This window comes from Empidonax traillii, unplaced genomic scaffold, assembly GCF_003031625.1.
Source record: "Empidonax traillii isolate 1590-97213 ecotype Southwest subspecies unplaced genomic scaffold, ASM303162v1 scaffold55:size2822071, whole genome shotgun sequence".
In the NCBI taxonomy this organism is placed as follows: domain Eukaryota; kingdom Metazoa; phylum Chordata; class Aves; order Passeriformes; family Tyrannidae; genus Empidonax; species Empidonax traillii.
In genome coordinates, this window is record NW_020955248.1 from 914028 (window position 1) to 931432 (window position 17405).

Consider the following 17405-nt stretch of genomic DNA (forward strand, 5'->3'; position numbering starts at 1 on the left):
CCCCTTCCCCTCCCCGCAAGCTACGAAAGGTCTTGGTGTTCCTGTCAGGGCTGGTTGGTTCCTCTGCCCTTCTGGTTGTCATTGTTCCTTCTGGACTTTCTGGAAAGATGTCACTGGGGGGAAGATCTCTCTCAACTGCGCTCCCAGGCTTATCGTGAGAGGAAGTGGGCTTGGAAACTGCTGCCATGTGGGGGACTTGGATACTGGGGATCACGGTGAACGTGGCCCTGGACCACGCTTGCCAAGCTTATGTAGCGCAACAGGAATTGTTCGTGTGGCACTGTACTTGATATTCTTGAATGTATTATTTAAAGGAAGTTTGGCTTGGAAAAGGCTTTTGCAGGTTTGATTTGATGTGATTTCTTGTGTCTGAGAATGATAGCAATAAATAAATACAGCGGCATTATACTACTAACTGGATTGAGGCTCGAGTTTTTTAAGAGCTAAAAGTAATAAGGCATTTGTGATAGGCCTTTTTAAAGAGAAAGTTACAAATAATTTTGGAGAGTGGCATTTTCTGTCTTTCAACTCATGAGCAGTTAGGCCTCGGTTCTCAAGGATTCTGTTTTTTCTCCCCCCACTTCCTTTTCTTGTTTTCCCTCTCCACAGAGAGATTAAAGAATATTTTGCTGTATGTTGCAATGCACTTAAACATTTAGTTTCTGGTCGTCTGTGAAGGGAGATAGTTGTATCATTGCTTTATCTTACACCCACATTTCCCATTCTGAAATTAAAAGATACTTTCATTTTATTTATTTATTTTTTTTTTTCACAGAGAGGAGGGTTCTGGTGTTTTTCCGCTATGAGATTTCCAGCTCAGTGTAACACAAGGACATTGGAGTAAGCGCTTTGGCAAGTCTGAGATAGATCAGACCCCAGCTGTTTTTGGAGTTTAGTCAGTGAGTTTGAGTATGCAGCTTTATTTACAGTTACTTAAAAGAACACCGGCCAAAGCGTTGACACACCACTTGATGTGCCTTAAAATTAGTGTAGTCTCATTTTGTGTAAAGTCTTTGATTATAGTGGATGGTTCTCTTTGATCAGGGACTTTGCATGGTTAAAAGGAGTGCCTACATGCTTTTTTGTGAAGGTTTTGGGCGTTTGCATGAAAAATCTTATTTTTGGGGGACATATTATCCTAGAAGTTTTAATGCATTGGGATTCAATTTTTTATATATGTCCTTTTAAGGTGTAAAATATTTGTAACCACTCATAACCATCATACTTCATAAATAAGCTGTATAAAGTTTCAGACCACCCAGTGTGCTAATTCAACACCATTTTAAAGTTTATCACCAGTTCTTTTGTAGGCTTATGAAATACAAGTTTCTGGTTTCTTCTTGTCAGGAACGAGTTGTAGGTGACTACTTAGGATGAAAAATTACAATGTTTTGCTCTGGAATGTATCAGATTTAATCGGTTCTGTCCCACAATGACGGCATCAGTAATATGTCAGAAGAATGTTTTGAGCCAGAATGAATTTACACTTTAAAGAGAGCTGCTGGCAAATCAGGGTACTGTTCGTTCCTAGATACAAATCGGTTTACCTAGAATTGAAACCTCATTTTTCTTGTAGTCAGAATGTAAAGTGTCAGTTACTGCCAGTTCAGTAGATAACCCTCAACATGCAGGTTGAAGGGCTGCTGTAGGGCTCACATCTTTCAGGGCAGTATCTGGGCATATTGTGTATAAGAATGGAAATCTGAAACTGTGTGACTTCAGTGTAAAATACATCGTTTTTTCCCTCTGGGTAGCTGCGGGGCAAATACTCGCAGTACCAGCTGTTCCACTGTCCAGTCTTGCAATCAGCCCTGTCATATTTCCTGTCATTAGGGAACTCATTGACATTTGAACCTCCAGTGGACTTCAGGGAGACTGTGGGTTTTTTAGGGACTACTTGGATACAGAAATAGTCACCACTTTGACCAGCTAGCAAATAAGGGATATTTATAACAAATAGAAGATGCTTAATGCACAGTTGCAACAAAGCAAACATTTTAAAACTAACTTAGTAGTTTTTAAGTTAGATTATGTCTACCATACTTAGCTTTTCCAACAATTTAACCCCTTCTTCTTGTTAAAATGTCTATTTAGAGTTCTGTTTTTTCAGTCTCTTAGTCACTATAATTTGTAGTTTCCATTGGGAAGTGATTTAAAGAACAAATGCCCTTAGTGTTTGAGCAGATAGTCTTGTACCTAAGATAATTGAGGTCTTCTTTAATTTTTAGCAACTCTTCCTCCCCTTCCTTCCCTCACAAGTTATTCCTGTAAGAAGATTGCTTTGCGATTTTTTTTTTGCTTTCAGTTTGTTTCATTAACAGTTTTTTATTTACTAGTGGACTACCTGGGAAAGGTGCAGACACTTTGGATTTGCCATCTAAATAAGAGTTGTTTCAAATGTGCATGTCTCATGAATTCATGTTTAGCAGAAAGCTGTAGCTTTAGGACAAAATTTGACCTGATACCATTTGAAAAAGTACCTTCTACTGATAGAAATAGAAAATAATAGAAATAATTACAACTAATAGAAAAACTGTAACTTTTTTTTTTTTTTTGGTGGAACTTTAAAATATAATTCATGATTTTTACACTATATAACCTTTTCATGACACTGGGTTTTCAGTTACTCTCACAACTTACTGCTGTGAGCTCGTTTTGCTTATTGCATTAGCCAGTCATTACAGTTAGTTCTTAACCTTTTGAAGTGTATGAAATAACTTGGATTGAAAAAACTTAGAGCAATAACATTTGAATTGTTCTGCTTGTTAGAAATGTTTTTTGTAAACATGAGCTTCTTACTCTTTTAAATCTTTTTCCCCAGATAATTTTTTGGCTTTTTTTATTCCTGTTAGACTGTTTTAAACATAACTTAAAATTTTTAAAATTTATTTCATTGGTTCCAGAATTACAGATGGACTTGCAGGCTTGACTGGATTTTCTGTTCTTTACTCTAGTTTTCACTTGAGACATACTTTTTGATAAGAAAGGAGAAGAGATAGAGAGGGGAAGATAATGAAATAGCTATTTTGTGTAAAACTTAACTTGAGAGAGATAGAAGGAACTTGCAATTAGAGATTTTTCTCATCCTTTTGATCTAACCATGTTGTTAGTGCAGTCACTTTCAGGAAAACCTAAGTTCTATAGATAGTGCAAGTACTGTAGTGTACCCACAGCCATGTGCTTGAGACAGGAACTTAAAAGGGGTGATGTACAATAAGATGGTGTGGGGTTCAGAACTGACTTAAAGCAGTTTTATGTTATTTCAAGAAGTTTTATACCATCACAGTGAATTGAGGGGGGTGACTTTTGCTAGATATTGTGCTTGTGTGTCAGCTTGGGGAAAAGAGAATGGAAAATGGTGAAGAAACCTGCAAATTCCAGAGTAATTCTGAAATAGTTTTTAAATATTAATTAATTTTTTTTTAATAACTAACATTCACATTCCCAGGTTTGGAGCAAGTCGCGGAGGTCCTCTTCCTCCAAAGAAATTTGGGAACCCAGGAGAACGCTTGCGTAAGAAAAAATGGGATTTGAATGAACTGCCCAAGTTTGAAAAGAATTTTTATGTGGAACACCCGGAAGTGGCCAGGCTTACCCCAGTAAGTTCTCAGATTCTGTCTGTTCCATGTTACCAACAACAGAAAATGTCACAAGTTGGAATACTTGTCCTAGGAAGTCTGAAACAGCATGTAATAGAACTGCCTCTTCATTAGGTTTATTTGATGCGTGTATTCCATAGGATACCAGTTCTTGTTGCCTTCAGTATTTAACGTTAGCAGAGGTGATGCTTCTGCTCTTTGTTGTTTTTATACAAGACATTCTGTATTTTTGTCATTTGTAACTCATCATCATAATGTTTGTCTGTTCTAGCAATTTGTCTGTGGAGACAAGACTTAAAGAAATGGAGTTACAGTATTGGAGAGGCCTTGAGATGATGTAAAACAGTGAACTAGAAATGGCAGAAATACATGAGAAACGTTTACAATTAATATTTTATCATAGAAATAGTTTAGGCTGAGAGGCCATGGAGAGATCTCTAGTCTAAGCCTCTGCTCAGAGCAGGGCAAACTGCAGGACTAGAGCAGCACCTTGTCCTTTTATGTTTGAATATCCCCGGGGATGGGAAGAATTTACATCCTCTCTGGGTGGCTGTCTCAGGGCTTAATGTTTCTCATGGTATTTCTTTTCCCCTCTAATAATTATCTGCAGCATCTTCTCTACAGCGACCCATTTGGTCGGAAGTGGTTGAAAATAGCAGTTAAACTGAAGGTTGAAAATGGTTGAAAGTAGCAGTTAAAAGGTTGCTGTAAGCCTGCTCTTTCCCAAGCTGAACAAATCCAGCACTCCCAGTCTTTGTTCATACAGCCTGTAGTCCAACCTCCAGCTTTCCCCCTGTAATTGGACATGCCCTGTTAAAACAATGTCCTGTTTACACTGGGGGCTCAAAACTGGGTGCAGTACTTTGTGTTTATTCTGTAGTTACAGTAATCTTCTCTTCCTGTCTGACTTCAGTCTAGGGACTTTTATTCTGTCTGTAATGCATTTTTATAATTAGAAATTTAGAGATTTGTTCTTAACATGAACTAACAGTCATTTTCCCTGGAAGTCATATTCTTTCTTAAACCTTTCATTCAATCTCAAGAGATTCTCACAAGTAGTCAGTCTATTGCTGTGAATAAAGTGCCTGTTACTGATGTGTGTCTCTCTATTGATTTCTAATGAGCATTAGAATAAGGTCATGAATTGTGGAAACATGTTGCAAAAGGCAGTTGAACTTGGAAGATAAAGTGTTTTTTTTTGTCTAGGTTTTCTAATACTAAAATGAGGCTTATTTGGATACACATTTCAGAACTATTACAAGGAGTTCCATTATTTAGAAAAATTGTGAGGTCTTAAGGTATCATTGTGATGTTTGGGCTTCTTTCACGCAGAAGTAAGTGTTGGCTCCAAAAGAATTCCGAGCAACATTTCTGTGTTGCAAGTTGTCCAGCAAGTACACTGTATTTGGCCACCTGTGGAATGTGTTAATTAAAGGAGGACTCTCCTGCTTTCTTTTTGTAGTATATTAGGTGCTGTTTAGTTTGTTTAATTCTTAGCATTGCCACATAAAACATGTTCCTTATCCTCTGTTCACTTTTGAAGCTGTTGGTCATTTCTGGCCTCTGAAAACAGTATAATTCCTAAAAATAAACTGTTAATATACTTTTCATTAAAAAGGGCTGGTTGTAAGAAAACAGAGACAGTAGAGAGCTCATGCCTCTAAATGTTGCAGAAACTGTACGATAACTCAGTCTTAAAATAAAATCTTAAGGAAAGTGATTTTTTTTAGATCTCTGTTTCAATTCAGTTCTCTAACAAAGCTGTTATCCAGAGGTGTGAAGAGAGTTAGCAGTTAGAATCACAATTTAAGTCCCTGCTGACATTTGGCATTTTTCTTTTTTTTTCCCCACCATAAAATAGTATGAAGTTGAAGAATTGCGAAGGAAGAAAGAGATAACAATTCGAGGAATGGAGGGCTGCCCCAAACCAGTGTTTGCCTTCCACCAGTGCAGCTTTCCCCGTAAGTATTTTGCTGTTCATTAAGATCATGAGGATTACTCAGAACACACCTAACAGTTTCTGGGTCTGTTTTCTAAAAGGTCTTGTAAAACCTCAGTAATCTTTTAAAATCTTTTTTCTTTTCTGAAATTCTGAAGAATATGTGATGGATGCCTTGATGGACCAGAACTTCACAGAACCCACTCCAATTCAGTGCCAAGGCTTTCCACTCGCCCTCAGCGGTCGTGATATGGTGGGCATTGCGCAGACTGGCTCTGGGAAGACTCTGGCAGTGCGTATTCTTTCCTTCATTTAACTAACTTTCCTGATCACTTTGCTGGAATTCCCTGTGTGTTAGTGGGTTTTGGGCTTGGCAGTACTACTTGCATGAAGTGAGATGATTATAGGTTTTTTAAGCTTGCTTTATTGCATCATGGGGGAGACTTATATTTCAGCTCAGCTAGCCTGTTGTATTCTCAGGCTGTTGTGACACAGCACTTACATCAGAGGTTATACACACAGTATTTTGTGTGTGTCTTCTGTTTTTGATGCTTAGTCACTTCTCTTTGGTCTATACTTGCCTTGCAGTTTGAAAAACAGGATGTTCTCTTTAATGTGTTTCATTAACTGTGCAAGTTAAAATTCTTCAAGGTATACATTAATTTAAACTGCAGTGCTCAAAAGGATTTTTTTATCCTTTATGTAAAGCAATTTTTTTAGGGCCAAGATAGCTCGCTTTGGCTAACTTAGACTCCAAATTGAAATGAACCTTCCTTTCAGTGGTGCTGAGCAGCTATATTTTGTGCTCATGTCAAAGCAACTATGATTGGTCGACAGCTCTGAAAATCGTGTGCTCTACTAGATAAATGCAAGTATACTTTTTTTGCAGAATCCTGATTTTTAGATATTATGTAATACTGTTTTCTTCTCTTTCAGTACTTGCTGCCTGCAATTGTTCACATCAACCATCAGCCATATTTGGAGAGAGGGGATGGCCCAATCGTAAGTGATTGTTGATTCTCTTCCTTTTTGTGCGTATGGCATGGCATCGTTAATGAGATGTGTGCTTTGTTTAATTGGTGTATCAGCATAGTAAGTGGAAGAATGTTTACCATCGCAATGTGAACATCCCACTCAGTTGAAATTCTGTGCAATTGCTAAAGACTCTGTGCATGTTCTAAAGATATTTAAATGCTTTAGCTAATAAAGAGCAGATGGTCCAGCTTTGCTTATGGTTTTAAGCTAGGGCTGTGTATGCAGCTTGACTGTCCTGAATCAATTCCTTTTGCAGTGTCTCGTTCTAGCACCTACTAGAGAGTTGGCCCAGCAAGTGCAGCAGGTGGCTGATGATTATGGCAAGTGTTCAAGACTGAAGAGTACTTGCATATACGGAGGAGCACCCAAAGGTCCCCAGATCAGAGATCTAGAAAGAGGTAATTTTAAAGTGGTTGTTGGCAGATTCTGTGTTTCTTTTTTTGGTTGTGATTTTTAAATTATTGTTTGGTTTTTTTGATTGTGCTTAAGCGCTAAGCCCTGTTCCTCTTCATATACCCTCTAGTGTTCTGTAACTGCCTTTCTGTGCGTAGCAAGGGACTGGAGTTGGGAATGGTGAGGAACCACGGTTGTGCAGCAGCCACTGTAGCACAGTAGTGCTGAAGTGGCCTAGCCCTCATTTCAAGGGCTAGTTGCATAAAATTTCAAATGCAGGAACATGATGATGGCTTTCATCTTCACCATATTAAAAAAATGTAATAGAACTTGGTGAAAAGATGTAAGAAGTATTACCAATGTAAGCTTATATATACAGATCTATTCAAGAAAACAGAAAATTTGACTTACCACTGCAATTTGCAGAGTCATTGTTGAAAACTGCAGTAATGGAATAAAGGCGTGCATGGTGGAAGTCTGTGGGGTAGCTCTGAGAAAACAATAGTGCATTCCAATTCAAAAGTAGCATCTTAATGGAAGAGTCCAAAGTTACGTAAAGAGTTCTTGGGAGGATCAGCTTGGTGGGTTTTTGCATACATTTCTGAAGTGCTGTAAAATAAGGAAAACCTTTTTTATGCCCCCTGCTTCCCTGAACTTGCCTTCTGTGGACCTTTCAGTAACACTGAAATACTAACCTGAAAGATTTGGGAATTGGTGGAAACCAGACCCTCCTTTTAAGGAATGTGTGAATTGCCAAACCTGGTATTAGTTTATGAATATTTAAACTCTGGTTTTATGCTCACGAATATGGGCAGGATGGTGTTCTTGCACTATTGGTGCACAATTGCTCAGTATTACAGCCCATGCTTTGGCTTTATATATTTTTAAAAGATGTGGAAGTACTTTAACCCATAGAGCTGGAGGAGCACTTCATGTTTGATTAACATGGGGAGTTTAGCTGGAGTTTGCTTTAATTTTTCTAGACACCTCTCTAGACTGCATAATTCTGGATGAAGGTGGGCCAGGATTGAATAGAATTTTATTTTACTTCTGATTTTTGGACAGCTCTTCACTGGTGTTTTTCTGACAGTAAGCTTTTAGCTTCTGTACTGCATTTATTATTCTAATGGCACTGTAACAGTAATTTCAGAATGGAAAAAAATATTAAAAGAAACTAGGGCTTCTACTGAAATGACTCAATCTTGGGTACGAATGAGGGTGGTGCTTTTTTTTTTTTGAAAACAATTTTGCTCTGGAAGGTGATTCATTCTGACTAAAAATACCCGTTGACATTCAAATGAAGAGCCTTACTCTTTTTCCCTATTCTGTTCTGAAGGTGTGGAGATCTGCATTGCTACACCAGGTCGCCTGATTGACTTCCTTGAGGCTGGAAAGACCAACCTTCGTCGGTGTACATACTTGGTGTTGGATGAAGCAGACAGAATGTTGGACATGGGGTTTGAGCCCCAAATTCGTAAAATTGTTGACCAGATCAGGGTACGCTTTTACTGTTGTAAAAGCGCAACCTCCTGTATTTTCCTATTCCAAGCCCAGGACCTTAAATAAATCCACTTTTCTTTTTTCTTAGCCTGACCGACAGACTCTGATGTGGAGTGCCACCTGGCCAAAAGAAGTGCGCCAGCTTGCTGAGGACTTCCTGCAGGACTATGTTCAGATCAATGTGGGAAACTTGGAGCTGAGTGCCAACCACAATATCCTGCAGATAGTGGATGTATGCATGGAAAGTGAGAAAGACCATAAGTAAGCTAATTTTCCTACCATTTTACTTTCTTCAGTTGTACTTAAAAATGCACATTGCTTTGTAAGCCAACTTTAGGTTTCAAATAGTAAAGTACTTGTAATATTATTTAACCTTAGAGTGTTACAAAATAAGTAAGCCCTTTGATTGACTAATCTCTTGTGTATATTCTGACCATACCATTGTACAACCGACTGAAATTCTGTGTGATACTGACTTACGTGAATGTATGTTGTGTATGTCCTCAATGTCAGCTGGGAGAGAGCTCCTGTATTCTGGTACATGTGGACATACATCTTAGTTCTCAATGTCTGTTTTAGACTGATACAACTGATGGAAGAAATCATGGCAGAGAAGGAAAACAAGACTATCATCTTTGTGGAGACGAAGAGGCGATGTGATGATCTCACTCGAAGGATGCGCAGAGATGGGTGATTAGCTCCCTCCCTTTCTCTACTTTTTTCTAGTGGGAAACAGAAATTGTAATCAAAAGCAGTAATGCTTAAGTGTTCATGATGCTATTGTTGGGAACAACTTGTCCATTATTTCCTTGGCTGAATTCAGTCATTGTTTCCCAGAAGATTCCAGTCCATCAAAGCATTAGTGCAAGAGAGAGTATTTGTAAGCAGTGCAGGTTTTTTAGTGTATTGGAATCCTGATATGCTGTTTGGGAGTGTATCAATATGGCAAAAGTGATTTGGCTTAGATGGTTGTTTATGTAGGTAATGGGTTTACAGTACACATGCCGGGTAGATAGAGGTCAAAGGAGGATAGGGAATAAAATATTTCTTAAATCTTACAGTTTTGCATTTTAAACAAAATGCCAGTAAAGCTTCCTGTTGCCTTTAATGTCTATACTTTCTCTCCCTACTAATGTACATTTCTGTTTGGCAGTTGGCCAGCTATGTGTATCCATGGAGACAAGAGTCAACCAGAAAGAGATTGGGTGCTTAATGGTGAGTCCGTAACTGAGGGGAGAATAACTTGGGTTGCTGTACCTAATTTATGGAGACAAATTTCAGTCTTTCTTCAGTCTTTTTTTTTTTATCTCCAGACCCAATAGATGCATTTAAAAGAGCTTCCTTTGTTTTTGTACTCTTAATTTCAGTACTTTGTTTACCTTTGTTTGTTTGTTTGTTTTGACAAAATACAATAGGAAAATTTGTTAACCCAGAGAACTGGAGTTTGAAAAATAATTGAGGTATTATATCATGACTTGCTGGGGTTTCTGGGGTTGACCCATCTTACCTAGCTTCTGGAAAACGAGCATTTAGTGTAAATCAAGTTCAGGTAACTTTATCTTTTTGAAAAATCTTACTTCATAGCATGCTTTGTTTTACAGAGTTTCGTTCTGGAAAGGCTCCTATCCTCATTGCTACCGACGTTGCATCTCGTGGGCTAGGTTTGTACACATAGACCACTCTTGCCTACTGCTGCATATTTTTCTTCTTTGGACTGAAAAATGTTTTCTTTAAAAAAAAAAAAAATTCAAAGCGTGATTTTCCCCCACATGTGAAATACGTTTTTTAACATTAATCTTTTTTTTTTCTTTCATATTCAAAGTCTCTTCCTGCTCCTAATGAACAGGCTTTGGTCTGCAGCAAGGCCTAGGCATGACCAATCGATCGCCAAGAGGGAGAAGAGACGTCCAATTATGCAACCCAACCCTTCCACCACACTCACTTCTTCCCCAAATCCAGCTTTTGTTGCTGGATAGTAGGGATGGATTGCTCTCAGTTCAGAGCGTGTCAGATAAAGTTCAAGTAGGAAGTTGTGGGAGAGCATTTTGACAGCAAATAGCTAATATTCTCCCCGTATGACACACCACAGATTTGAACATACCAACCCCAGTGTACATGCATGTTTTACCCTGCAGATGTATTCACATCTGAGAAAGCACTGCTCCAGATCTTTGGTCTTGACATGTAACCTTCCCTCCTCTGTGTTCCTTCTAGGCGGGACCACTGAGATGATATATGGCCTTTAACAGATGTGTAACTGAATCATAATAGCACAGCTCTATTCTGGTGGTATGAAAATGATCTGTCTGGATGCATCAGTTGTGCCCCCTTTTAAAATAAGCATGTTTGTATTGTGAAACACGGTGTGCTGAGCACAGTCCTTATACATCTGCCCACACAGAAGACGAGGATGGCTTCTGAAGTGCTCCGAGTTTTAATAACAGACATTGAATACTCTGCCCACTCTGGGTTTGGTAGAGGATAAACTACTTGGGGATCAATGTCTCATTGTAGTAAATTTTATACAGAATTACTGCAAATCAGTGCAGATTAACTCGGAGAATCTAGATTGTTAAAAGCCTCAGTTACCTGAGCGTTCTTCATGTGCTGAAAGGGTGGCTGTGCTGTGCATCATATGGTCACTTTAATACAGGCAGACCACTACTTAGACTTGGCAGCCTTTGTTCACACAACCTTCACCCCTCCTTCCCCTCCCCCCTCAAAAACATCCAGCACTTCCTCAGGAAGTGATTAAATGGACTTCAGTCTCTGCCCTCTAGGGTCATGTCTGGACCTGTGCAGTTAGAACTTGGGCCTGTTGGGAGAAGGGACTGAGGCCTGAAACCAGTTTGTATGAAAGAGAGCTGCTTTCTCTAGCAGCATTTTTTAAACAGGCTTGCTATGTGCTGGTAGCTTCTTTGTGCATCTTGCCTAGACATTTAAAACAGCCTCACCCCCCTCAAAAAAACCCAAACCGCTCCCCCCAAAACGACTCAATTGGATAACACTTCAGAAAACAGTCTTCCCACTTCCCATCCTCCACTTCACCTGAGCGAAGGGGGAAAGGTCTCAGTCTGTTTCTTGTTACTGAACAACATCTCTGCTTGTTTTGGGGCCCTGAGTTTGCTGCTTAAAATAAGTCACTTAACTGGCAAACTTCTGGACGACTTCCTCCAAGATCCTGGAAAGTGAAGGCTTCTACCTAAATAACATAAAACAGGGGCGCGCGCCTTTTGGCTGAGTCACCAGGGCTTTCCCTCTTCCTAATGGAACATTGATTTCAAAAAAGCTTCTTCCAGGTAAGTTCTGAGTCCCATAATAACTTCTTTGTGATAATTCCCTGGAGTGAGGTCCTCTCTCTGCACTGATTTTTTTTTTTTAATTTATTTTTACTTTTTTTTTGTTCAGTCTATTAAACTAAAAACATTGAATTTGTTTTGTTTTGTTTTCTTTAACAGAAGCTTTGATATCAGCTGCAGATCATTCTCAGTGCAGGGGTGGGGGCACATCTACAGTGATGGTCTAAACAGCTTTCTAGACTAGCATGTTTGCTAGTTTATGTCTGTCCCAGTTAATAATTGGAGACTGTCTGTGCCATAGGGTGTTCTGATGGTCTGACAAAGAGAATGTTTCTGAGGTAGCTGTCAAAAATGATTTACAGTCTCAGTTCTTGATCCTGCTGCATTATCTTGTAAAAGTGCAGGAAGATTGTGAGTGTGTGCAAACAGTTTGGAGCACGCTTGACTGGAGAAGCCAAGTCTTGTACGTGCTCTGGTCTTTTCTTCAGTGAGCTGTGTGTGCTCTACCAGGACCACTTTCTAGTCTGGAAAACACCCTTGCATCTTCCTCTTCCTGCCTTCCCATTCTTCCTGCTCCTCCCCAGTCAAGTCAGTTCTGTCTACATTGGTAGCTACAATTCCCCGTGCTTTCTGTCGGGAAAGCACGCCCTTGTATCCTCTCTGGTAATTGAAGTCACTTGCTACTGGATGTGCAAAATGGGACTGACTGAGGACCGTGTAGCCGGGAGCTTGTCAGTCTAGTTACACTCTGGCTGTGAAGATGCAATCTGTCACAAGTGCTCCTCTCTTTACTTCACTTTCCTTTTTTAAAAAAACCTGTTGCATCAAGGACCCTAGCTGGAGACTCGCGCAGCCCCCTGTGAAACCTGCCTTCTCACTCCCTTTTTTTGGTGTGATTCAGGACTTTGGAGTCAGCAAAGACTGAGGAGCCCCCCCCTTTGCTGTAATAAGAAACAGACATAAAGTCCCCCTCTTGTAACTACAACCCTCATGTTTTTATTTTTCCTACAACCCCTTTGAAATTGATGCAGTCTGGGCAATAGATGCAGTCTGACCCTTTGGATGTAATTTTTGTATCTTCATTTTTTTGACAATTGCCCCTAAGAACCCCAAATAGGGGACAAAAAGCGTTGGAGGACCTGAAACTTACCTGAACCCAGGTTCTCTGGCGCTTCACAACCAAATGGGGCTACAGAGAAGCGTCTAAGCCAGTTCACAGAGCGAGCGTGTGTGGGGACTTCTCGCTGCAACGGACCCTTGATGCATGCTCCCCGCGCTCCAGTGGTCCCGTGTCAGAGGGCGGAGTTTTCGAAAGGAGGCCGCCAAAAATAAAAGGCAAAGAGACGGGATCGGCTGCAGCGGTTTCCCACAGGAGGAGGGAGTGTGCATCGGTCTGGTAACAAACAGAGAATGTTTCTCTCTTTAAAACCAAAAAAAAAAAAAGAAAAGGAAAGGAAATCAAAAAAATCTGTGTTTTATCTTGGATATTTTCAGAATATTCTTGTTAAAATGCAGATTTTAATTTTTTTTTTTTTTATGAGCTGTTAGGGCACTTACTGTAAAACTGCATTTGAAAATAATTGTATACTACAGTAAATAGGTGCTTTTGTTACCTAAGGTGCTTTCACTGAAGCGTTACACTAACATTCGCTTGGTTTCTGTCCCACAAGTTTACAAAGTCTTGTCTTTTTGTAAAGCGCACAATTCTGATCTCCCAAATTTTAATACTATTTTGCATACAAAGCCATTTTGATCGTTTTGTTTCCTGCTTCCATCTGACGCTGGAAGAAGGGAATTGCTAACGGAATTCAGGATTGTCCAAATTATGCAAGCTTGCCAGAACTGGACAGAGCAGCACAGTGAAATGTTAGTGCAATGTGTTCTGGTGATAACTACAAAGCTGAGTTAAGGTATTGTAGGTCTGCATAATTTTTAATGAGTTGGCTGAATAATACTAATGTAATTGGAGTGTCTTAAGCTTTAGGTTAGGGAAATTAGTTCACTGTATTTTATTAGGACTGTAAAAGTAAATATTTTAAGATTGCCTTTTATTTCATGTTACCGAGTGGAAGGTAAGTGATCTCATTACCGTTATTTTTTGTTAGACTTCTCCCAACAGAGTAAAAGCTTTACCATGGCAGTTCTGCCCTTCCTCCACCCCAGTTTGCTCTGTCTGTTGGTGACATTTTCACTTTACAGATTGTGTTTAAAAAGAAAAACAAACCCAAAATTCAATCAGCTTATTCACAAACACTGATGTCTTTGATACAGGAAGACAGAGAAATGCATTCTGGGGAGGATAACTTTGAGTGCAGGGCAAAGCTGCTTTAAAATTATGACTCTCTTTCAGGACATTGACCTTTCTTCCTGATGGTCTTAAGTTTGAGTCTTCTACTCTTTTGGGATGAGTCTGTCTTGTATTTATTCCATGCAATTACTAACTTTGCATTTTTTTTTTCTTATTACTGTCACCTGCATTCGTGCTCCCCACCTTTCGTTGGCACGTCCTCTCTTCTTCTCCCCTTTCCTCAACCCCACCCCTTCACTGTGCTTCGCTCCTGGGCACTTCACAAGATGTGGAAGATGTTAAATTTGTGATAAACTACGACTATCCGAACAGCTCCGAAGATTACGTGCACCGTATTGGCCGTACCGCACGTAGTACCAACAAAGGTACTGCCTACACCTTCTTCACACCAGGAAACCTGAAACAAGCCAGGGAGCTTATCAAAGTGTTGGAAGAAGCTAATCAAGCCATCAATCCAAAGCTGATGCAGCTTGTGGACCACAGAGGAGGAGGAGGTGGTGGTGGAGGTAAAGGCATATGGGAGAAGGGCCACGCAGGGAATAGGTTCCCCATATTTGAGGGAGGGAAGATAAAAAAAGGGTAGGGAAGTATTAAGTGCAAGTCTAAGCAAACAGATTAGTAAGCTGTTCTGTACTCGAGGTCACAACATGTTATCTAGATGTAGTACATCTACATGGTGTCCCAACAGAGAGGCAGTCCCCTGTTTTACCTGACCTGTAGAATTTTTTTTTTTATTTTTCCTCCTGATAAGGTCATAACAGGGCTGATTTAGTTTGAAGTAAGTAATTCCTTACAGCTCCTGCCTAAGGACTCGCAACACTGTGCATGTGGATGCGTATGCAAAATTGAAATCAGGCAAGGGATACACTGACTTATCTTCAGGGACTGAGACTATTTTTGCTCCCATTCCTTGAAGGATTAACAAGTTACCTTATATTTCAAAGTAAGCCCTGAATTTATTTAACTTCTTTTGTCTCCAAGCATGTGCATAAAGAATCCTTGTTGAACCTCATGTATACACCTTGAACAAAATGACAGGACGTATGCACAGCTGTGCAGGGAAGTTATAGTCAAAAGAACTTGCTCCTTATGGGCAAAATTGGGGATGTAGAAGGGGAGAAACGGGGGCGCAGTTGTACCGGAATTCATTGTTTAAGAGTTGTTCATGGTACTAAATCTTAATATATCCATCGCCAGGAGGTCGTTCTCGTTACCGAACGAGCAGTTCAGTAAACAACCCTAACCTGATGTACCAGGAAGAGTGTGACAGGAGGCTCCGGGGAGTGAAAGAGGGCCGGAGAGACTCAGGTGGCTTCAGAGACCGTGAGCGTGCTGACAGTTACGCCAACGGAGCCAACAAGACCTATGGCAGTGCCTACGGGAGCCCAAATTCTGCTTTTGGGGCAGCACAGAGCCAGTATGGTTACACTCAAGGGAGCTATGGAGCAGCTGCCTATGGCACGAGTGGCTATGGCACTGCAGAGTACAGTGCTAGTGGCTATGGTGCCAGCACCACAGCTGCCACCGCTGGGAGAACCTCACAGAGCACTACCCAACAGCAGTATGCAGGGATGGTGGGGCGCTCAGGCCAGCAGCCACAGCCGCTCATGTCACAACAGTTTCCGCAGCCCCCTGCCACTAACGTGATGGGCTATATGGGACAGACTGCCACCTACCAGTACCCACCCCCTCCCCCACCCCCGCCCCCCTCCCGCAAATGAGACCACTTGGTGACCAGTGTAGGCCTCTTGCATTTAAAGGAACCTTTTCTTTCTCTTCTTTCCCATTGTGATGTCTCTCATGCAGGTTAGACTTAGAATTCACCATTCAAATCCCTTGAGCCCATCAAAAATGGCCCCCAGTCCACATTAATGACCCTGTCCTCTTTGGGGTTTTTTTTCCTTTTTTTTTTTTTTTTTTAAGAGATATATATAGTTGACTGGAAAATTTATTATTTTTATCTTGCATGTTGATGCATTTGGAAATTTTATTTTCTCTAGAGGAAATGGGTATAAGGCAGATAGGTCCCAGCTCGATCATCTTGGTGTCTAAGGTTTGTGTGAAAACTTGCTTTTGAGAGGAAGAAGTTTCTCTTCTGTAACACATAATTTCAGGAAGTATCAAGAGAGGTGGGAAACTTTGGGGAGCCAAAAAGCACTTCATTTAAAATATAAATGCAAGGGAGCAATGCTCACGTCTCCTAATCTTATTTTTTTTAAGTAGCTCACTATTATTGCTTGTAATCTTATCGTAGATGATTTTCTATAGGAAAACTCTGCTCATTTGTCTGAGCTGGCAGTGTTCAGAGTAATGCCTTTGCTGTTGGCATTTTCTGCAGCTCTGGAAGCCCCATCTTCTCATACCTGTAGCAGCCAGCAGTAGGGAGGTTGGAATTAAAAATCCAGTGTCTGAGACCAAACCTGCCTTGGATTTGATACCTGAAAACCTGATAGTTGCTGTGGGTACCACTGCTAAAATAGTCAAGTAAGTTCTTTCGTGCGGAGCCTGGTTATTGTTAAATTAGTTTCTGCTCTTAAATTCCTGGTTTTGGGTTTATTGAGAGAAGTCTTACTTGAGAGCCTGGAAACTAAACAAATGATGAACAACAGATCTTGTTCATCTGTCCTTCACTCCCTCCCTTTTGCAGTGGGGAATGTTCTGAATGCCACTACGCTCAACAAAATGTGACAGAGTTTTCCGCACTTGAATTTAAGAGGCTTGAATAGAGTGGGCTGGGTGGGAGGGCAAGGTGGGGAGGAAGAGAGGAGGAGGAGATTGACTGGGATCTCCTTTCCATGAGGTAAGCAGTGAGCTGGTTAGTGCATCTTGATTCTGAAGCTTTATTTCTTTTGTACCTTGCTCTGACTATTGCTTTCTTTGGCTTTTGAGTGCATTTCCCTGCTCCGTTGGTCCCTTTGAGCTGAGCTCTTGCAGGTAGGTAGTATTTTAGAAAATGTTAGAGAAGAGTGAAATTTTAGTAAATACGTAAATAAAACTTGTTTATTTTACAGGATAAGGTGGGTGTGAGGGGGCTTCCCCTCTTTAGTAAAGCATGTTGTTGACTTGTTATTTCTAATACCAGACGGTTCAGAGACAGTAGATGATCACAGGAGTTGGCTGCTCTTGATCTGATAATATGACAAAAGAATGGATACATCTCCTGGTTTGAGGCATGCTTGTTGCATTATGAGAGTGCAGGGGGTTGTGGGTTTTTTCTGTTGGCGTTCTTGCATATGGGTGAACAAGGCAGCCCACTCCTTCTGTAGCAGAGTGGAACTTCTTTTAGCCCTGGGAAAGAGCTTGCTTATACATAAATGATTTCTTTTTAATTT

General features: G+C 40.4%; 1 protein-coding gene across 2 annotated transcripts in view; it reads left to right on the forward strand.

Annotated features, from left to right (window-relative positions):
* DDX17 (DEAD-box helicase 17) overlaps positions 1-17327 on the forward strand; it is an 18467-nt gene extending 1140 nt beyond the window's left edge. The window contains exons 1-13 of one of the 2 annotated variants that reach the window (XM_027879418.1): positions 788-840; positions 3449-3599; positions 5461-5560; positions 5697-5830; positions 6475-6540; positions 6830-6971; positions 8303-8463; positions 8555-8727; positions 9046-9156; positions 9620-9681; positions 10068-10127; positions 14340-14579; positions 15271-17327. In XM_027879418.1, the coding sequence (XP_027735219.1) occupies positions 803-840; positions 3449-3599; positions 5461-5560; positions 5697-5830; positions 6475-6540; positions 6830-6971; positions 8303-8463; positions 8555-8727; positions 9046-9156; positions 9620-9681; positions 10068-10127; positions 14340-14579; positions 15271-15794 (1962 nt within the window). In that variant the 5' untranslated portion in view covers positions 788-802 and the 3' untranslated portion in view covers positions 15795-17327. Of the gene's footprint in view, positions 1-787; positions 841-3448; positions 3600-5460; positions 5561-5696; positions 5831-6474; positions 6541-6829; positions 6972-8302; positions 8464-8554; positions 8728-9045; positions 9157-9619; positions 9682-10067; positions 10128-14339; positions 14580-15270 lie in introns of those variants that run through there. The other variant, XM_027879417.1, reaches the window with a different exon arrangement.
* The last annotated feature ends 78 nt before the right edge of the window (positions 17328-17405 follow it).